Here is a 23,246-nt window from a genome sequence, read left to right as displayed (position 1 = left end):
TAGACATCTTTGACAGATACCTGGATGGTGTAGGGAACTTAAGCCCCATTCCCTTGCTTTCCCATATATTTCCCAAGGCAGCTAAATTCTCTGAGACAACAATATATCAGTGATTTGCATGGAACCCAACTTACTAAAATTAACCCCTTAAAACCAGCTAATTCTAAAATGATATCAAAAATGAAGGCCATAATTTAAGTAATTCCAGGACAAAAACAGTTATAGGACAAATTTCTAAATAGATCATTCAATACATAGTACAGGATCAATCTTAATCTTTTAAAGTTCATCAACTCTCTTCTGAGTAGTGGTATGTAGTATTTCTTCGTAGGTCTTTTGAAGACATGATTTGCCACTATTTTGGTACAAGTTTTGAGGTCTTTCAAAGTTATTTCTCTTATCATGATTATTGTGGTTGTCATATTAATTTTTCTGGTGAATTTGCTCTATTTCTGTTAAAAGTGTTCCCATATCACTCCAAAACAGTAATAATCATCACTTCTTATATTATAATAATTTGGTATTACTTTCCTATATCACAATTTACTCAATTATTCTGCAGTTGAAAGAAGCAACAGATAAACAGGATATGGTTATAACAGATTAAAAAAGGGGTTTCCATTGTTTTAACTAGCATCAGTGAGGTTCCCATGGGAAAATTTCCATAAGGCTTCAGGCTGGCAATATCTAGCCTAAGGAATGTCCTTATAACAGTACCAAGTTCTGAAAGCATAGTAAAATGAGAAGTCTTAGAAACCACATCCTTCATTTCTCTTCTTTTCTAATTTTAAAGCATGTGTCATGTGGAAAAGTAGGTGTTTCCTCAAAATCACTCAGTAGGTACTTTATAACATCTTGTTGAAGGTAGACATATCAGAATTCAGGAAGCACACAACAGATTCTGTTTCTTTGGAAAGGGTAAACAAAGGTTGTTCGTTGGGAGAAAAGCATTTACAAATTTGGATTTAAACTTTGCATTTACTTAAGAAAGGTAGCCATGGTAGGAATTCAATTATTGTTTTTATTCTTGCCTGTTTTTTTTACTCTTATCACGGTTTCAAAATTATCCATTCACACAGTACTGTTGGTCATGGGGAAAAATTGGAAGGAAATACATCTGTTCATATTTGCTTTGCTTATTGACACCCTGCCATGGTGCATAAGAGCAAAGAATGGTATTAGGATGGGAGGAATGACATGTGGGAGGTGGTCATTGATTGTTTCCTGAATACATCAGTAGATATAACTGAATCTTAGTTCTATAGTCTTTTTTTTAATCTCTTTCCTCTCCCCTGTCTAATAGGTACTCTTTTCAAGATATGTCTGGAGATAACTGCACTGCTGTGACTGAATTGATTCTTTTGGGGTTAACAGATGATCCAACCCTTCGTGTCATCCTCTTTGTGATATTTCTAGGTGTCTATGTTATCACCTTAGTTGGTAATGTTAGTATAATCATGTTGATCAGAAATAGCTCCCAACTTCACACTCCAATGTATCTTTTCCTTAGTCACCTGGCCTTTGTGGACTCTGCATATTCCTCCTCTATCACCCCTCTTATGCTCAAGACCTTCCTTGTGGACAAAACCCTAGTCCCTTTGGAATGTTGTGTGGCCCAATTGTTCTGTGGTGCTACCTTTGGGATAGCTGAGTTCTTTTTGCTGGCTGTGATGGCCTATGATCGTTATATGGCCATTTGTAATCCACTACTTTACTCCATCAACATGTCTCCTAAGGTCTGTACTCTATTACTCATCACATCCTACCTGGGTAGTTGTATAGGTGCTTGGACCTTCGCTGGCTGTGTATTGAATAGATCCTTCTGTGGACCTAATAAGATTAATCATTTTTTCTGTGATTATTCACCACTTTTGAAACTTTCCTACTCTCCACATAATCTTGCTGAAATTTTACCTTCTGCCTTCACTGGGTCAGTTATTATGACTACAGTGCTAATTATCATAATTTCTTACATGTATATTTTCTTCTCTGTTCTGAAGATAAGTTCTACTGAGGGAAGATCCAAAGCTTTCTCAACTTGCACCTCCCACCTTACAGCAGTCACTCTCTACTATTCCACCACTACATTCATTTATGTGATGCCTAAATCAAGCTTCTCAGAAGATGAGAATAAAGTGGTGTCTGTTTTCTACCTTGTAATGATCCCCATGTTGAATCCTCTGATCTACAGTCTCAGGAACAATGAAGTAAAAGGGGCCCTGAGAAAACTGATGAATAGGAAATGTTCTTTTTAAGAAATTCAACTCAATACAAAAAAGTATTGAAATATTGAAAAACAAAAAAGTATGAAATTATCCTTAGGGATATAAGAAAAAATTGTCTTTGCCCATAAGAAATTAACATTTTACTGATAAGATTGTCAGGACAAAATGATATGAATAAATCTGTTTTTTAAAAAGTAGATTTTTATTGTCATGAGTTAAAAGTTGTCATTTTAAATGTTGATTGGAAAGGTCTGAAAATATATGCAATGTTTCAGAAACAGAAACCTCCTACCTTTGCAAAGGAATAAGGAAACATCTTCTTATTGATCTTCTGTGACTAAATGATTTTTTTTGGGAGGGGGGAACATTCTGACAACACACATTTTCTTTTCCTATATGGGAGTTGGTCTTTACATTTATCTTCTTGTGATCATTGTGTTCAGTGGCTCTACTGTCATCAGTCTGTATCAGATAAGGAATTCTATATTTCTATCTTAATCATATTTGTTTGTTGTGGTGTTTTTTTTAATAGAACTGTAACATTTCATTGTGTTCATATGTAACAATTTGTTTACCATCTCTCAATCACTCTGTATAAGCTTTGTCTCCAGTTTTTGCTACATTAAATTTTTGCTATAAATATTGTGATGTATGTGGGGATTTTCCTTTTATTAGTGACCATATTTGTGGCATAATAAACCTGAAAAAATATATTCTTTTTTTCTCTGGGATAGCTCTTTATGGGAGGTGGGGAAGGTGAGATACTAGAAGAAATGTAGTTCAGGAAAAAGAAAAGATATCAATAAAGAATGATTTTTAAAAGTTTCCATAATCTGTCCTTTTCCTATCTTTCCATTCTTACTCCTTTTTCCCATCCATATAATGTCCAATTTGCCTACAGTAGACTATTTTTCTTTCCCCACATTTGACACAGCTCTTTGTTTTTATGTTGGTTGTCTATCTAACTAACAGCTCTGGAATGATTTGCTTGCTCACATTTGCCATTTAGTTTCCCTGGTTTTCCTGGAGACAGTTCACATGTACTTTCTGCAAGCATTTTTTCCTTTCTAGTCAACAGTAGCTTCCTTTTCTAAAAGACCATTCATCTAGTCCACCTATGATTTGTATGGACATAGTTATTTACATGGCACCTTCTAGAAGAACCAGACTTTAATTTTTTTTAAAAAATTTTGTTTTTTTCTTTCATTTCAAGTCCTCAAAATTCTTGTTGACTTGGTCATCCTCCTGGGGATTTTTTTTGACATTTTCTTAGTATGGGGAGGGCAAGATTGAAAATAGTCATTTGTCTAGTCTTATTAAGTCAGAAGTCAAAAGAATTATTACCTTCCTAATTTTATGAATCATCTTTTACTTTCCAATAAAAATTTCTTATTTCAAAATTTTAATTTCCAAATTCTTATCCTACTCCAATATTCACTCACTGAATATGGAAGCAATTTGATTTAGACTATACATGTACAGTCATGCAAAACATATTATCATATTAGTTATGCTATAAAAGAAAACATAGATCCCCTTTCAAAAACCCTCAAGAAAAATAAAGTTAACAAAGAGCATGTTTTGATATGTATTCAGACTCCATCAGTTATTTCTCTTGAGGTGGATTGCATTTTTCATCATAGATCTTTCTGAATTATCTTAGTTTATCATATTGCTTAGAATAGCAAAAGTTATTCAGAATTCAATATTGCACATCATTGCTCTTAATATTCTTTTAGTTTTGTTCACTGTACTTAGCATCAGTTAAGTCTTTCCAGATTGTTTTTGAGACCATCTTGACACTCTTCTCTTAGAAATCATATATCACAACTTGTTTAGTCATTTCCTAACTGATGGGCATGCTCTCAATTTCCAATTTTTTGCCTCCACTAAAAAACCATGTAAATATTTTTTGTACATATGTCTTTCTGTTTTTTCTTTGATCCCTTTGAATACAAACTTAGTTGTATTTCTGGATCAATGATTATGCACAGTAGAATAGCCACTTGAAAATAGTTCCAAATGGCTATCCAAAATGCTTAGATAAGTTCAAAACTCTATTAACAATGCATTAGGGTCCCATTTTCCCATATAACTTCCAAGATTTGTCTTTTGTCTTTTCTGTCATATTAACCAATTTGATAGGTGTAAGGCGGAACTGCAGTTGTTTTAAATTTGCATTTTCCCTTTTCTTTTCTTTTTTTTTTTTATTAAAGCTTTTTAATTTGAAAACATAAGCACGGATAATTTTTCAACCTTGACCCTTGCATAGCTTTGTGTTCCAAATTTCCCCTTCTTTCCCCCTAACCCCTCCCCTAGATGTCAATTCATACAGTATATGTTAAATGCAATACAAGGAAACATTTATACAATTTTCTTGCTGCCGAAGAAAAGTCTGATTAAAAAGGAAAGAAAATGAGTAAGAAAACAAAATGCAAGTGAACAACAAAAAGAGTGAGAATGTTATGTTGTGATCCACACTCAGTTCCCACAGTTTTCTCACTGGGTATAGATAGCTCTTTTCATCACAAATCATTGCAACTGGCCTCAATCAGCTCATTGTTGCAAAGAGTGACGTCCATCAAAATTGATCCTTGTATAATATTGCTGTTGCTATGTACAATGATCTCCTGGTTCTGCTCATTTCACTTAGTATCAGTTCATGTAAGTCTCTCCAGGCCTCTCTGAAATAATTTGTTATAGAGCAATAATATTCCATAATATTCATACACCATAACTTATTCAGTCATTCTTCAATTGATGGCATCCACTCAGTTTCCAGTTTCTTGGCACTACACAAAAGGGCTGCCTTACTTCAGAATTATTTTCCTTTACTTTTCTCCATTCTATAGTGATTTAGGGCTTTTTGCATATGCTATGAATAGCTTTATTTACTTCATCTGAAAATTGATTGTATGTATCTTGTGATCATTTATCAATTGGGAAATGGTTCTTTTCTATTTATAAATTTGATTCCTTTCTTTATATATTTGAGAAATAAATCCTTTATCTGAGAAACTTCCTTCAAATGTTCTTCCAGTTTTCGTTGCTAACTGTATTTTCCCCATGTTTATTCTATTCTCATTCTCCTTTCATCTCATCCCTCCTCAAAAGTGTTTTCCTTTTGACTACTACCTCCCCTGATCTGCCCTCCCTATATCAGCACCTCCCATTCTTTTATCCTTTTATCTTCTTACTTTCCTGAAGGATGAAATAATTTTTTTTGGACCAATTTAGTATATGTGTTTTTTTTCTCATGGAGCCTATTCCATTGAAATGTGTCCTGTCTGTTATGTGAGGTAGAATTTGTTAAAAAGAGAAAAAGACTTGACTTTGGCCAAAGTTAGAGCTGCAGGAAAATTGTTGAGAGTAATGATTGAGGAATTTGACAAATGGTCATTTCAAGTTGCAAAAGTGCTTAGCATAAAGCAAATGCTATATGAAGATTTAATTGCTTCATATTTGGTATCTTTATATGGGCTTTTAGATGTTACCAACATACAATACCAACATCGAAATAAATAAATGAATTTTATGTATGTGTGTAAGGTAGTTTAGAAGCAAGTCAATTAAATTGGGGCCTCCTGGAGGAGGATAGGGGATAGAGTAATGAGAGTTTCTTTCTTTTTTTTCCTCTTCCCTCATTCCCTGACTGGAGCAAGGACACATGGGATGAGAGGGAGAGAAAAAAACTAACAGTTCAATGAAATTTGTTATTTGAGCTATGATAGTAAAAGCAGCTTTATGTAAATTATAATGCTATTGCATTGACTTAGGGAAGAATTTTTTTATTATATGAGACAATCACCATTAAATTGTATGTGCTAGAATTGTGAATTGGTTTACTTTAAGCACAAGGTTTTAGACATTTGTGTGTAAATATTGAAACATTATTACTGGAAATTTAAAATTGTATTTAATTTTATTTTAAATTAAAATATAGGTTATTAAAATAAAGTTCCAGTAATTTACCTTAGGGGAGGTCATATATTTATATCCCCTAGTTACATAGTATGTTGCTTTCTAAAATGTATATTGGATAATTTGTAAAATTATGAATTATGCCTTAATAATTTTCCAGCTCTGCTGGATATATGTGTAAGTTTTATGAAATTTGGTCCAAAGTTATTTAATTGTGAATCTTAAAGTTTTAGGGGAAAAAACAAGAGATGATTTAAAGACAAAGAACAAGAAAGATTGAGTTGCAAAAGCAATTAATTGAATGAAGCATCTAGTTAGAAGGGTTATTGTTTTGGGAGCATGTTAGAGAAAGGAAGAGAGTATGTTAGAGAAAGAAAGAATATGTTGGAATTGGGAGGAGAAATGGGATGTGTTACAGGGGGAGAGATGGTGTGAGAGAGAAAAAGAAAAAGAAAGGAGAGAGAGAGAGAGAGAGAGAGAGAGAGAGAGAGAGAGAGAGAGAAGCATAGTATGCTGGAAAAGGGGAGAAGAGTTAGGTTGGACAGAAAGGAGCAAGCTCCTAGTGGAACTTGCCATTTGCCAGGGGAAAGAAGACACTGAGGGAACTTGGTACCCTAAAAAGTTAGCTGTGAGAAGTGGGGTTCAGGAAGCATGGTGGAGTTGGGAGAAATGTCATGTGAAGTGGGGGAAAGGGTAAGAGAAAGATCTCTCAGGTTAAGGTGAAGATTTAAGCCCTCCTCCCCCTACTAGGTGTAGCTGCTTGTTAAAAAAACTGCAGCTCTTTGGAGCTCCTCTTCCCCCTTACTGGCTAATACATTAATTAATTGCTTATATTGTTGAAAGGAACAGCCTATATTTATATGGTATTAATAACTGAATGTTTTATTTTTATTTTTCAAATCTATAGCTGCTCTAAGCAAGGTCATTTTTGATGCTGTTATCAAAGAAATTTTGAAGAGGTTTGTTGGAACTGCAAGTTCTCTGAAAGTGATTTATTTCTACTAAGGTTTCTATCTGTCTTCAGTAAATTATTTAATGTTTATCTAAATGCATAATGATCTCCTTGTTTAATGAATATGATAACAAATGTGATCTATAACTTTCTTGAAGTACCTGGAGCCAATTTTAACCTGATTTGATTGTATTATTTCCAAAAATTTTATAGGGACTCCTGAATTGGAGGAAGTTGAATTAACATTTTTTAAGAATGAAGAAATTATCAATGTTAATTCTTATGAGGTTCTTTATGTGAAATTAGAATATCCCATATTCTGTATGAGAAGAAATTATCAATGTTAATTCTTATGAGGTTCTTTATATGAAATTAGACTATCCCATATTCTGTATGAGTTTTAATTGATTGTACGGAGTCATCTTAAAGTTGCACCCAATATTTAAAGGGAATCTGTGAATAATAGTTTTTGCCTCTGTCCCATGTTTCTCTCTTATGGACAACATGCAATTTAGAATTTTTCTATATTCTGGGCACTTTAAAAGCAAAATTATTTGTGTAATGTTGAACTTAACCATCTACTTAGATATGAAAGATAAGCTGTGAACTTCTAGGATGAATCTCTTACTGTTATCAATGTAAGGTCATAATACCTACTTAGGATATGTGATCCTTGAGAGCTAGATTCATCTGAAGCTTTGATTAAGTGGGAATTGCTATTGCAGATAAAAATCTCTTGGAACTGCAGCTGATATTTATTTGGAGTTTTAAATTCAGGTCTGATTGTCTCATAGATCATCAAACCAGTGAACCACCATCTGAAAGGAATATGCTATAAGCTACTCAGAAGAAATTATTACAGGTGGAAGTTAGTATCTGGGGAAGAATTAGGAGGATGACCTTGGCCTCTGCTCAAGATGGAATTCTTCTGACTCAGTTTTCCAGTGATGTTCTTTTGAATAAGAATTCCCCTGATTATTCCTGAGTCTGGTTTAAAGTGAAATTGTTAAAAATTAGGACAATTACCTGAAGTAAAACTGAGTTAAGGATGCTTTATCCTGTATGTGCTCTCAGGTCAAGACCTGAAGGACTAGTTTTGTTACTATTTAGATCATGTCCCTGATTTTTTCTCTCATAGCAAATTTCTGTAATCACAGCAAGTGGTCAGTGGAAGATATGAGGTTTAATACAAGTATATAAATTATATTTTGATTTGCAGCCCAGCCTTGGAGAATTCTCTGGTTGCTGCTATAAAAGCTTTAACTCATTTGCTTCCTAGGATTAGAGTTTCTTTGTCTAAAGGCCTACTTTGTCTAAATTTGGGGTTACCCCTCACCTTCTTTTTTGCTCACTGGAAGAGAAAGAAGACAATCTTAGCATGTCCTGACCAGGCCAGTTTTTAGCACCCTGAAAGCTAAATTAATCTGTCTATAGTCTTTTAGACATTGATAGAAGGAAGGGTTGGGTCCTAGGGGTTTCTGGAATCCTAGCCTAGACCCTTTGCTTATTTCTCAAAGATCTACACTGACTTCAAATATACTTTCATGCTTTGCATGGTCATGGGGGCTTTATGGAAAAAAAGGGAATTTTAACAGCCAAAAAATTTCCCATTAAGTATGCAAGGAAAACAATTACTGCTAGCTGTTCATGGACCTAGAGAGGCTTCTTTTGTTTCCTAAAGCTTCCTGTACTGCTGCCTGTTTGCCTCTGACCATGGCACCTTTAATTTCCCAACTCCTGACTCTTGCATTCCCTCATATAGTTTCCAGGAAAGTAAATTCTGAAAGGACTATTAAAAAGGTTTGCACATGTGTCCCCTTGCAAGGGCTTTAAGCTGCTTTTGGTTTTGTTGAAACCTGTATTAGTTGGGTAAAGGCTCTCCCTTTTAAAACTAAGGACTCTAGGGTTTTTGTTGGGTGAGATCATACTTACTGAAGAGCACAATGTTCCACTCATTGTTCCTACTCCTTTGAGGAAACCAAAGCAGAAATTTGGGAAAAACATTGTTTGGTATTTATCCTAGGAAAAACTGTTTGGAAGAAGCATTGGTGATAGTCTCATCTCCTCTCCACCAGCCCTTCTCTGAGTGGGATTCACTGTTACTATCCTAGTAATCTCTATATTAACTACACTTTTGTTTATTCTTTTTCTTTTGCTCATATTTAGTCCTTGTATTTTTAATATACTTGTGAGGCTTGCTACTTCCAGACTCTGAGTCACTAAATTCCAATTACTTGGCTACTCTGAAATCACCTGAGATCTGATTCTGCCACTCAGCATCAGATGCTGCTGACACCACCCAAGTGACTTGTCTGCCCTCTTCAGTCTGGACCGCACTGGGCAGGGCCAGCTATATGCCCTTGTCAGCCTGTAGCAGCTCCAAAAGATGAGGTTTTCATCCCTTTGTCCCAAATGAATCTTGGTCTGAACTGCTTGAGGTGGGAATGATGTGACAATGGACCTGAGGCCCCTCGGCCTTACACTGCTGTAGTTCTATGGATAACTGGCTGCCAGATGCCAATTTGTTGGTCTGTAATGACTGGGTTCCAAGACAGATAGTGGAATTGGTGGATGCTGAGTCTCTGATTCCTGCTCATTGTTTTAAGCAGCAATACCTTGTCACCCACTTGCTTATGCACTTAATCATTAGAATAGTTCAAGATTTAGCCAAGTTCAGGAGTAGCTAAAGGGGTTTCTGAAAACTTCCACTGATGTTTGGGTATTTGTTCTTAATGGTAGAGGAAGGATTACAGTTAATACTGAAGAGAATGACCATCCTGAAGGCCCAGATCACAAAGATGCCCCAGTGGAAGAAATATATCAGGATTGGTGTGAGAAAGCTTCAAACATATAAAAAAGAGTGGGGACCAAGTGGGACCAAGTGGAGATTTCTGAAAAGGTCAGACTAGTCATGTGATCCCTATTCCCAGAGGTCTGCAGAGCTGTAAGGTTAGATCTTGGGCCTAGGTTTTAGGAAGTCACATGATCTCTAGGCCTCGAGGTCTCTAAAAGTGAGACCCTAAGTCAGCTACAGGAAATGATGTGACCCACAGGAAGCAGACAACATCAGAGACCACTGGTCAATGATGGCTACTTCTTTTTAATCTATCTAATGAAAAAACTTGGTTCTTTTGCTAATTAACCAACTTTATTGTTTCTGGTTTGTCAGGTCAGGCACATGTTGGGAGCTGAGATGTTTCCCAGATGTGCTTGGGCCTCTCCCAGCAGTGACTAAATAAATGCTTTCTCTTTGTATCTGAAGATGTCTCTGATTAGTTAATTTGGGGAAGGGTGTCTAGTACCTGTTGCACACAGTACCAAAAAAGTTATCCCCAAAATTACTATATAGAATTAGAAAGGATTAAAGCTCAAGAATGTCAAAGGAATCAATTAAAAAATGTGAAGGAAAGTGACTTAATATTACCAGATCTCAAATTGTATTACAGAATGGTAATCATCCAAACATTCTGGTTCTGCCTAAGAAATGAAATGGTCTATCAGTGTAGTCAATTAGGCAACCAATATATGATATCATGAGTGACTAAAGTAATCTAGTGTTAGATAAACCCAAAGATCCAAGCTTTTGGGACAAGAAATAGTATTTGACTGAAATTATTGGGAAAACTGGAAGCAGTTGGGCAGAAATTAGATATAGACCATCATCTCACATTTTCTACTGAGATAAGGTCAAAATGGGTGCATGATTCAGATGTCAATATTAAAATTATGAGCAAATTAAGAGGAGAGGCATGGAAAAGCTTCCTTCTCAGGCATATAAATAAGGGAAGAATTTATTACCAAGCAAAATATAGAGAGTATTATGGCATTTTCTGGCTGACTCATAACATGTGTCAATCATCCAGTGTAACATTTTTGTCTCACATATTGCATATGCCTTTATATTATAGTGAAATGTTATCAGGAGCCTTGAAAGACTGTCAATCCTGCCTTTACACATAAATATTTGTCTTCATTTGGAATAGTTCTAAGATCTGTAGTTTCTACTAAATTGTGTTTCATAGTTGGTCTTTCATCTTCAGCTTTGTACAAGTGTAATCAGAGTGGGTTATGGCTGACCAAAATGAATTTGATGAGGTAATGAAGATCAATTTTCATACTTAGTGAAATGGCCATAATCACAAGAACCCCATGTTGGTTCCATAGCAATTTTTGAAAGCTTCCATGGCAGAACATACTAGTATGACTATAGTGCTATCTTTAAAAAAAAATCTGGGACAAACAGATAAAGAAAAAAATAATGAAAGCCCTTGAGAATTTAGAGAACTCCTCACACAATGCACACTTGTGTTTTATTTTCTCAATCCCAATGGATTTTGAAAAACATTTTAATAACCTTGGCTACATTTGCATCTAAGGTGTTGAAGAGGTTATATCCCAAATGTTATAAAACCCAACATAAATATGATGCTCCTATGCAAAGATGCTAACTTGGAGCCTAAACATCATCTGTTTGCATGAATGGGTATCACCACTGTTCTTGGTTCTACCATGAAAATTCTTAACTCAATAATCTGATTATTGATTTTCTAGCTCCTTTCAGGGAAGCCTATCTATTCCTCTTGTCATGTCATATTTTATATTTATTTCAGTTTTGTATAGGACTTTAATCTCTCTTTCTCTCTCTGTCTCTGTCTGTCTGTCTCTCAACCCCTCTCCCCCACCTTAATGAATCAGATTAATTCCTAATTTTGGCATTGTGTTTCTGTTCCTATTAGTGCCATGCAACGTTAAAGAATGCAAGTAAAGTATATACATTGAGCATTATTACAGTTTGTTAGAAAGTAAAATTCGGATCTCCCATGGATCATACCATATACCTTGAAACATAACTAGAAAAAGTAAATTCTTGATCATATAGGATTAGGTAAGGAAGAGTGAGAGAAAAATATTTGTTTATACACAAGCATCTTTTTTTCATTTATTACTTTCCTCCCAATTCTCAAACTGAAGCTTTGAGGGGAGAAATTTTACTGACATACATGTTGGTTGATGTAATGGAAAAAAAGAATTGAACTTGAAGTCTAGATAACTTTGAATTGCACATCTGATTCTTAGGAGTTCTCATTGTGATCTTGGGTAAGTAATTGCACCTCTATAGCCCCTAGTTACCTCTTCAGTAAAATTAGCATAACAATGTCTTCTAAAAATTGTTGGAGGAGATTAATTGATGAAATTTAATTAGTTATATTGCATTATAGATATTTGTTATATGATTATTCTGATTATGATATCAACATGAATGAGACTTGAGGTTTTCAAAAGGGCATTGTTGCCTTTTATTCAACAAATATACACATATGCAGGGTTTTCTTTCCTAGCTCCTGGGGATAAAAAAGAATAAAATGAGTCCTTAATCTCAAGGAGTTTGTATTTTTTTGGAGGGGAAATATTTCTATAAATAGTTAAAACAATATAAGTTATAGTGGGACAGTTTTAGAAAGTAGGCTTCCTATAATTGGAAGTCTGTAGCTGAGAAAAAAGGGAAATTGGCAATTCTAAGAGGTAGAGATGAATTAGGGCATTTAAAATATGGAGAATAGCCTGTGCAGACCAACAGAGATGGGGGGAATTCTGAATCCAGAGAACAGGTAGGCCAGTTGGCCTAGATTATAGGCATGCTTAAGAGTGAAATCTGAAGGGGAAAATCAATTCACATGTCATAGGAGTATAAATATCAAGCTGAAGAATTATTATTTTGTTCTCAATTCAATAGACTATCTGTTCAAAACTTGAGTAAGCAAGTAATATTATCAGGCAGGTACTTTAGAAACACCTTGTTTTGTAGGTTTTTGGAGACTAGTTGAGAGTGAATAAAGACTGGACTTTTATTAAGAGATTTTGGCAATAATCCAAGTGAGAAGAGGTACAAATCTAATTTAGGAAGGTGAGTGTGTGAGTGGACATAAAATGTATATTGTGGATATAGATAGGACAGTACTTAGCAACCCACTAGTTGGCAAAGGGAAGATAGAAGAGTAGAGATTAATTGCAAACCAGGGTCCCTTGTATAATGATAGGACCTTGTACAGAAAGAAGAAATTGTGGATAACAATTTTTAAATTTCTGGTTGAGAATGAGTTCTCCTTTGAACTTTTGAGTTTGGAATGCCTTTGGGACATGTTACAAAAATCCAAATATTAGTGATCTATGGATTGGCGTAAATAGGTGGTTGTATAGAATTGGGATTCATCTAAGTAAAGTAGTTAATGGGAGAGGAAATTAATAATCTCATTGTAAAGATATAGAAAAGAAGAGAGGCCCTAGGATCAAAATATAGCCACATTCAGAATTTTGGGCCTGGATAAAGGATTGTGAGCTGGTTTAGGAGATGAAGAAGAAAAGATTAGACTGGTAGAATAAAAGTACTATCAGAGTGCCATAAAAAGTTATGTTATTGGCAGTCTACCTTGTCATGTGTTAGGTAGAGGCTAAGAATAAGTCAATCAGCCAAGATTTAGTTAGCATCTATTATGTTCAGCTGCTTTACTCGATGCTAATGATATGTCTGTTACAATATCTAATCCCTAAGAATTTAAATGAAGATGAGAAAAATATTATCATTTGCAAATTGGTAATATTGTAAAGAATATTTTTGGTAGAGAATTGGATCAGAATCAATATTATCATGGGTTACCAAGTGAGTAGGAGGAGAGAAAGTAGACTAAACAAGATTATATTTTTTCACCTAAGAGATTTTTGAGAATGAGAAGAGATATGGTATGACAAATTAAAAGGATATCAGAGTCAAATGAAAATTTTAAAGGACTGGAAAAATCTGAGCCCATTTCTAGGAAAAAAAGGAAAGCTCATAAATTAAAAAAAAAGATTTAAAATTTAAAGGGAGGTTTTCAATGTAGAAAGCTTAGATGTGAAATAGGAGTGAAGGAATAATGGAACAATTAGATAAATTGCCTCTGAATAAAAGGACTAACTCTTTCTCAGTTATTATTACAAAGACAATATTGGGTGATGTTAGGGAGTTTTGAGTTATAGAAAGGAAAAGAAAAGGGAGCCCATTGGGAAAGCCTTTCTTTTGCCAGGAAAGTAGTATGCAAAGTGCTCTCTTGAGAGAGAAAGGTGAAGTAGGAGGTAGGGAGAATTACTACTAGTTTATTTTGTTATTACTTTTTTTCATTGGTCACAAAGAAGGAATAGATCCATTAATGAATGTTACAATCAGGTTCTTTTTCCAGTGAACAGTATCTCAGTATTTTCTATCCTTTGTTATTGGACTGAAAAGAAAAGAAAATTCAGTTAGAATTGGGAGTGATAAGAATGTTTCAGGAAAAAAGTAAAATTCAAGATAATTTCTTTTGTTTCAAACTCAATAGGCATCAACAAATGGACATATTTCACAACATCCTGGTCTAGAAAAGAAATAGAACATGCATACAAGTAAAGTTACAATTGCCTTTTGTCTATTTATGCATTTTCAAAATGTTTTGTTACTGTTCTCCTCCCCCATGTCCATGACTACTCACTTAGCTACATCTTCCCAGTTACACTGAGGTCTCTCCTCAAGGAATAGAAATCAACAATTTAGCCATTTCTGAGAATGTTTGTCATTCTTTACCTCTAGTCTGTCATGTCTGAATTTGAACAAAAAGGCAAGCTGAGATATGGCGCTGAGAAAGATAATATGCTGTTTGTCAATAAATGGATCGATGTCTTACTTCTAATTAATGTCAAAACAAGAGCAAAATGAGTTACTCATTAACAGATTTAAGAGCATCTAAAACAAAAAAAGAATTACTTACGTCACATCATGAGACTAAGAGCAACTTGACAGGTTAAAAACTGAATTATAAGGAACACCATGATTGGTTGGAAATTTGGTAATTAGGGCTAGCAATGACCTTTTTTTTCTCATAAGAATAAGAGACGCTTGTTATTTGAGTGAAGGTGCAAGATAGTAGTCAAGACTGTTGGACAGGAAATTAGACATCCTTGACAGAAAGCTTGATGATATAGGGAACTTAAGCTCCATTCCCATGCTTTTCCATACGTTTCCCAGTGCAGCTAAATTCTCTGAGACAAGAATATATAAGTGAGTAGCAGGGAACCTGAATTTGTAAAATTAACTCATTTACAAACCAGCTAAATTCTGAAATGATATCAGAAATGAAGAACTATAATTTAAGTAATTCCAGGACAAAAGCAGTTACAGGACAAAGTTTTAAATAGATCAATTGATACACAGTACAGGATCAATCTTAATCTTTTTATGTCCATCACCTCTTTACTAAGAGGTGGTATGTAGTATTTCTTCATAGGTCTTTTGAAGACATAATTTATTACTATTTTGGTACAAGTTCTGAGGTCTTTCAAAGTTGTTTCTCTTGTCATGACTATTGTGATTGTCATATTAATTTTTCTAGTGAATTTGCTCTTTATCTGTTAAAAGTGTTCCCATATCCCATATCACTCCAAAGCAGTCATAATCATCACTTCTTATGTTATAATAATTTGGCACTACTTTCCTATATTACAGTTTACTCAGCTATTCTGCAATTGAAAGAAGCAATAGATAAACAGGATATGATTATAACATTTTAAATGGGCTTTCCATTGTTTTAACTAGCATCAGTGAAGTTCCCATGGGAAATTTTCCATAGACTTCAGGCTGGTAATATGTAGTCTAAGGAATGCCCTAATAATAGTACTAAGTTCTAGAAGCACAGTAAAATGAGAACACTTAGTATCCTTATTCTTTATTTCTCTTCTTTTGTAATTTTAGAGCATGTGTCATGTGGAAAAGCAGGTCTTTCCTCAAAATCAGTTAGTATTTGCTTTATAACATCTTGTTGAAGGTAGACATATCAGAATTCAGGAAGCAAATAACAGATTGTTTCTTTGAAAAGAATAAGCAAAGGTGGTTAGTTGGGAGAAAGTCATTTACACATTTTGATGTAATCTTTGCATAATAGTTCAAAAAGGCACCCATGGTAGGAATTCAATTATCATCTTTACTCTTGCCTAATTTTTTACTTTATCACTATGGCAAAATAATCCAATCACACAGTACCGTTGGTTTATGGGGAAAATTGGAAGAAAATGCATCTGTTCATATTTGCTTTGCTTATTGACACCCTGCCATGGTGCATAAGAGCAAAGAATGGTATTAGGATGGGAGGAATGACATGTGGGAGATGGTCATTGAATGTTTCCTAAATACATCAGTAGACATGTATGAATCTTAGTTCTGTAGTCTTTTTTAATCTCTTTCCTCTCCCCTGTCTAATAGGTACTCTTTTCAAGATATGTCTGGAGATAACTGCACTGCTGTGACTGAATTGATTCTTTTGGGGTTAACAGATGATCCAACCCTTCGTGTCATCCTCTTTGTGATATTTCTAGGTGTCTATGTTATCACCTTAATTGGTAATCTTAGTATAATCATGCTGATCAGAAATAGCTCCCAACTTCACACTCCAATGTATCTTTTCCTTAGTCACTTGGCTTTTGTGGACTCTGCATATTCATCCTCTGTCACTCCCCTTATGCTCAAGACCTTCCTTGTGAACAAAACCTTAGTCCCTTTGGAATGTTGTGTGGCCCAATTGTTCTGTGGTGCTACCTTTGGGATAGCTGAGTTCTTTTTGCTGGCTGTGATGGCCTATGATAGGTACATGGCCATCTGCAATCCACTACTTTACTCCATCAACATGTCTCCTAAGGTCTGTACTCTATTACTCATCACATCCTACCTGGGTAGTTGTATAGGTGCTTGGACCTTCACTGGCTGTGTATTGAATCGGTCCTTCTGTGGACCCAATAAGATTAATCATTTTTTCTGTGATTATCCACCACTTTTGAAACTTTCCTACTCTCCACATATTCTTGCTGAAATTTTACCTTCTGCCTTCACTGGGTCAGTTATTATGACTACAGTGCTAATTATCATAATTTCTTACATGTATATTTTCTTCTCTGTTCTGAAGATAAGTTCTACTGAGGGAAGATCCAAAGCTTTCTCAACTTGCACCTCCCACCTTACAGCAGTCACTCTCTACTATTCCACCACTACATTCATTTATGTGATGCCTAAGTCAAGCTACTCAGAAGATGAGAATAAAGTGGTGTCTGTTTTCTACCTTGTAATGATCCCCATGTTGAACCCCCTGATCTACAGTCTAAGGAACAATGAAGTAAAAAGGGCCCTGAGAAAACTGATGAATAGGAAATGTTCTTTTTAAGGAATTCAACTCAATACAAAAAGTATTGAAATATTGAAAAACAAAAAAGTATGAAATAACTCTTAGGGATATAAGAAAAATTTGTCTTTGCCCATAAGAAATTAACATTTTACTGATAAGATTGTCAGGATAAAATGATATGAATAAATCTGTTTTTTAAAAAGTAGATTTTTATTGTTATGAGTTAAAAGTTGTCATTTTAAATGTTGATTGGAAAAGTTTGAAAATATATGCAATATTTCAGAAACAGAAACCTCCTACCTTTGCAAAGGAATAGGGAAACATTTTATTGCTCTTCTGTGACTCAGTAATTTTTTTGGGGGGGAGGGGAACATTCTGGCAATACACATTTTCTTTTCCTATATGGGAGTTGTTCTATACATTTACATTCTTATGGTCACTGTGTTCAATATCCGATCATGGAAATTTTCTATATTTCTATCTTAATCATATTTGTAGTGGCGGTGTTTTTTTTTTATAGCACTGTAACATTCCACTATGTTCATATGTAATGATTTGTTTAGCATCCCTCAATCACTGTGCATAAGCTTTGTCTCCAGTTTTTGCTACCTTAAATTTTTATTATAAATATTATGATGTATGTGGGGACTTTCCTTTTTATCAGTGACCACATTTGTAGTATAATAAATCTGAAAAAATATATTCTTTTTTTCTATGGGATAGCTCTTTATGTGAAGTGGGGATGTTGAGATACTAGAAGAAATATAGTTCAGGAAAAAGAAAAGATCAATAAAGAATGATTTTTAAAAAGTCTCCATAATCTGTTCTTTTCCTACCTTTCCATTCTTACTCTTTTTTCCCATCCATATAGATCCAATTTAGGTATCGTGGACTGTCTTTCCCCACATTTGACACTCTTCTTTGTCTTTACATTGCCTATTTATCTAATAGCCCTAGAATGTTTTGCTTACCCACATTTGCTATTTAGTTTCCCTTGTTTTCCTGGAGAAAATTCACATCTATTTCCTGCAAGCATTTTTCCCCTTCTAATCAACAGTAGCTTCCTTTTCAAAATGACCATTCATCTATTCCTCCTATGATTTGTATGGACATAGTTATTTACATGGCATCTCTTCCATTTAAATGGGACCTCCTAGAAGGGACAGACTCTTTTATTTTTTATTTTTACTTTTTCTTGTATTTCGGGTCCTTAAAATTCTTGTTGACTTGATCATCTGCTTTTGGATGCTCTCTAGACTTTTGATATTTTCTTAATATGAGGAAGGCAAGACTGAAAATAATTATTTCATCCTGGTATTATTAAGTTAGAAGCCAGAAGAATTATTTCCTTCCTAATTTTATGAATCATCTTTTACTTTCCAATAAATTTTTTTTTATTTTAAAATTTTAATTTTCAAATTCTTATCCTCCTATTCTCTCATATTCACTCACTGAAAATGGAAGCAACTTATTATAGACTATTCATGTATAGTCATGCAAAACATATTACCATATTACTCCTATTATAAAAGAAAACAAAGACCCCATCCCAAAAACCCTCAAGAAAAATAATTTTTAAAAGAGCATATTCTGATATGTATTCAGACTCCATCAGTTATTTCTCTGGAGGTAGATAGCATTTTTTATCATAAGTCTTTCTGAATTATCTTAGTTTATCATATTGCTGAGAATAGCAAAAGTTATTCAGAATTCATTATTGTACACTATTGCTCTTAATATTCTAGTTTTTTTCCACTGTATTTAGCATCAATTCATTTAAGCCTTTCCAGATTTTTTTGAGACTATTCTGCCCCTCTTTTCTTAGATAATCATATACCACAACTTGTTTAGTAATTTTCTAATTGATGGGCATGCTCTCTATTTCTAATTTTTTGCCTCCAAAAAAACCTCATGTAAATATTTTTATACATGTAAGTCTTTCTCCTTTTTTGATCTCTTTGAGTACAAACTTAGTTGTATTTCTGGATCAATGATTATGCACAGTGGAATAGCCACTTGGAAATAGTTCCAGATTGCTATCCAAAATGATTAGATAAGTTCAAAACTCTATCAACAATGCAGTAGGGTCCAATTTTCTCTTATGTGAGATTTGTTTCTTTTCTTTTCTGTCATATTAGCTAATTTGATAGGTGTAAGGTGGAACAGCAGCGTTTTTGTTTGCATTTTTTCTTTTCTTTTTTATTATTAAAGCTTTTTATTTTTGAAACATATTCATGGTTTTTTTTTGACATTGACCTTTGCATAGCCTTGTGTTCCAAATTTTCCCTTCCTTCCCCCAACTCCTTTCCTAGTTGGCAAGATGTTAAATATATGTTGAATCCAGTACATGGAAACATATTTATACAATTCTCTTGCTGCCCAAGAAAAGTCAGATCAAAAAGGAAAGAAAATGAGTAAGAAAACAAAATGCAAGTGAACAACAACAAAAAGAGTGAGAATGTTATTCTGTGATCCACACTTAGTTCCCACAGTTCCCTCTCTGGGTGTAGATGGCTCTCTTCATCACAAGATCAGTGGAATTGCCCTCAATCATCTCATGGTTGTAAAGAGTCGGGACCATCAGAATTGATCGTCGTATAATATTATTGTTGCTGTGGTCTCCTGGTTTTGCTCATTTCACTTAGCATCAATTCATGTAAGTCTCTCCAGGCCTCTCTAAAATCACCGTGCTGATTGTTTCTTATAGAACAACAATATTCCATAGCATTCATATACTATAACTTATTCACCCATTTTCCAACTGATGGGCATCCACTCAGATTTCAGTTTCTTGCCACTACAAAAAGGGCTGCCTCAAACATTTCTGCACATGTGGGTCCCTTTCCCTCCTTTGAGATCTCTTTGGGATATAAGCCCAGTTGAAACATTCTTGAATCAAAGATTATGCACAGTTTGATAACTTTTTGGGCATAGTTCCAAATTGTTCTCCAGAATGGCTGGATCCGTTCACACTTTGACTAACAATGTATCAGTATCCCAGTTTTCCCACATCCCCTCCAACATTTGTCATTATTTTTTCCTGTCATTTTAGCCAACCTGAGAAGTGTCTAATGGTATGTCACATTGTCTTAATTTGCATTTCTCTGATCAATAGTGATTTAGAGAACCTTTTCATATGATCAGAAATGGTTTTAATTTCTTCATCTAAAAATTGTCTTTTCATATCATTTGACCATTTATCAATTGGAGAAAGGTTTGAATTCTTAAAAATTTGTGTCATTTCTCTATGTATTTTAGAAATGAGGCCTTTATCAGAGCCCTTAAATGTAAAGATGTTTTCCCAATTTATTGCTTCCTTTCTAATCTTGTCTGCATTAGTTTTGTTTATACAAAGACTTTTTAACTTGATATAATCAAAATTAACTATTTTGTGTACAGTTATGAGTTCCAGTTCTTCTTTGGTCACAAATTCCTTTCTTCTCCACAAATCTGAGAGGTAAACTATCCTATGTTCTTCTAATGTGCTTATAATATCACTCTTTTGTGGAATGCCAATGAAAGATAGCTACAATGGCTCTCAGAGAGATCATGAAAGCTAGAGAAGAAAGAGAGACACTGGTGCTTTTTTCAGTCAAGAAAATGAAGATGAAGATACTTTTTTTAAATATCTCTACTCACATATGCTTTCTAAACACAAAGTTGCTAAGGAAACAAAAAGGAAAACAAAAAGTAGATAAATCAATCAGGGTATGAAGAGACTATATGAATATTGGGTTCAAGGAGAAATTTTAACATTCTCAGACAAACTGTCTCTCATATCATTATCATTTTTGCAAATTGGTTCCTATCTGTTTCAAGCACATCTGTTCCTAAAACTTCCTGGTCTTTACTGCCCTGCGGGCAGACTCTAGTGAGGATATAGTGCCAGGTCAGAATGACGTTGATTCCTGCAAACTATGCAGACTAAGCAAGTGTAAATGCCTGGGGAAGCACAGCTTGAGATCTTGCAAACTATGGATAGACTAAGCAGATTTGATTGCCTGGGAAAGCACAAATTCCCCCTTTTTAAAATTTTGTTGCAACAGTATCTGGTGATTAATAACTGCCATCTGCTTATACAAGCCATTACTGGACAGAGCCAAGGTATCAGTTAACAGAACATGAATATCAACAATAGGATGGCAAGGAAGGAGAGTATCCATTGCCAAGAGGACAGGGCTGGCTAGAATAGTTTATGGATTTCATCAGCAATGCCCTTGGGATCAGATTGCTCTAAAGAAGCCCAGTTCATATTCTGAATGATGTTTTTCAAAGATTGCCATATCAACACCAATCTTAGAAGACTGCAACACCCCAAACAAATGAGCTCTTAGCTGATTCCAAGAATAATTAAATGCATTAACTTTTACAGCAAGTGACACACAAAGTTTGAAATCTATAATCACATCTCAATGTAAGCAATTGTTCTAAGTAATCTTCGAGATCTCCTGAAACTAACAAAGTATCTCTTATTTCAGTAATAAGTTGTAATAAATTCTGGTTAATAGTTTCTTGTTTTTGCAAAGCAAGAGTGATATTACATTGCAGAGCAGTTACACATTGAACCATCTGCTCATTCTCATGAACAGCTTGTACAGAAACAGCAATGGATATTGCAGAAGCAATAAGAGATGCTAGAAGCTTAACACCTAAAATAATACATGAAATACATTGCTTTTTTCTCTTATGCTGAAGATAATACAGAGTTTCTTGGGCAGGGGAATCATACCATTGAGGGACAATGACAGGAAGAATAGCAAATGAAGTATGTATTACTATATAGATATGAATCTGCTTTCCAGGCTACAGAGTTTGAGCTTTAGCATCCATAACGTAAGATAAATATTGCAAAAGCATACAAACCATACAGGCTTACATTCCACAATCCTTGGCCATCAACATTGGGATCATAATGAAATTGTGATGGACCAAGCAAAAAGGAATTGTCTGGTGTTGTGCACACGACAAGGGGCAAAGATTTTACAACAGGAATTATTGCAATGTATTTAAAAAGGAAGAGATAGGAAATATTAATAGATGGTGCTAAGGTGGATAGTAGCATCTATAAAGAAAGGTGCTCAATTCCTGAAGGACCATGACAGACTGGTTTAACAAAGGTGGGGTCTGATTGCCAGAAGGTTATTTGAGGTACACTCATGGGACTACGAATACCAAAGTAAAGCAGACTCCAAGTAGTGGCAGCTTACAACATATTGGTTCTGCAATGGGTTAGGGAAGGGAATTTAGAGATAAGGGACTTAGGATGTACATCAGTTTTATTGTAACAAAAAAGAAGGTTGGGACCAAGAACAGGTATATTGGGTTGATTAACATATTGAGCTGCTGGAAAAATAACAGCTAGAGAAAAGAATTTATTATTTACAGCTACATTTCCAGATGATAACAATGACACCATTTCTATCTAGATTCCAGGGCCCATTCTCCCAGTGCAAACAAATGGGGGGGGGGGGGGGGTAGGGGTAGTCTGACACACCAGTATAATTAAAATGTAACATGACATTCTTATTGTTATGCCACAGTCTCCTCAGTTTCCCTGCACTAGTTTCCTTAATTGTCCCGACTGAGTTTCCCTAATTGTTCTGCCTCAGTTTCCTTAACTGTTCTGCCTCAATCCCCTTAGTTGTAAAACCCCCTTCTGGTTCATTAAGACTAAGGACTATTTGCTCTAAGGTTATAAATTGTCAATGTAAGACTCAAGATAAGGGGGAGTTCAGACTTCTTGGCTCCTAACTCCTACTGTCCTCAAGAATTTATGACACTACCCCCTCTAAAATATTCCAAAAGATAAGACTATCCTGGATACCTCATTGTCATCTTTACTTCTGTTTATTCTACCACCCCCGCCCCGGCTTCCCCTCCCCCCCCCCCCCCCCCATCCTGCTAGAACCAAATTTATGGTCCTGAAACTTCCTACTCTCAATGTTCTGACTCCACCCCTGTCTTGGTCTA

General features: G+C 34.9%; 2 protein-coding genes across 2 annotated transcripts; both read left to right on the top strand.

The window, feature by feature from the left end:
• The first annotated feature begins 1,296 nt into the window (after nucleotides 1-1,296).
• LOC100920064 (olfactory receptor 508-like) lies at nucleotides 1,297-2,255 on the top strand. Its single transcript, XM_003773546.2, has one exon. The coding sequence runs from the start codon at nucleotides 1,320-1,322 to the stop codon at nucleotides 2,253-2,255; it is 936 nt and encodes a 311-aa protein (XP_003773594.1). The 5' UTR covers nucleotides 1,297-1,319.
• A 14,101-nt stretch (nucleotides 2,256-16,356) lies between these two features.
• LOC116420065 (olfactory receptor 508-like) lies at nucleotides 16,357-17,315 on the top strand. Its single transcript, XM_031943554.1, has one exon. The coding sequence runs from the start codon at nucleotides 16,380-16,382 to the stop codon at nucleotides 17,313-17,315; it is 936 nt and encodes a 311-aa protein (XP_031799414.1). The 5' UTR covers nucleotides 16,357-16,379.
• Nucleotides 17,316-23,246: the final 5,931 nt, after the last annotated feature.

The sequence above is a fragment of the Sarcophilus harrisii genome, chromosome 6, assembly GCF_902635505.1.
Source record: "Sarcophilus harrisii chromosome 6, mSarHar1.11, whole genome shotgun sequence".
NCBI classification, from domain to species: Eukaryota; Metazoa; Chordata; class Mammalia; order Dasyuromorphia; family Dasyuridae; genus Sarcophilus; species Sarcophilus harrisii.
This window is presented reverse-complemented; position numbering and strand designations above follow the sequence as displayed.

Excerpts from the sequence above, each read along its gene's own strand:
- LOC100920064 (XM_003773546.2), top strand. The coding sequence starts at position 1,320 with ATGTCTGGAGATAACTGCACTGCTGTGACTGAATTGATTCTTTTGGGG.
- LOC116420065 (XM_031943554.1), top strand. The coding sequence starts at position 16,380 with ATGTCTGGAGATAACTGCACTGCTGTGACTGAATTGATTCTTTTGGGG.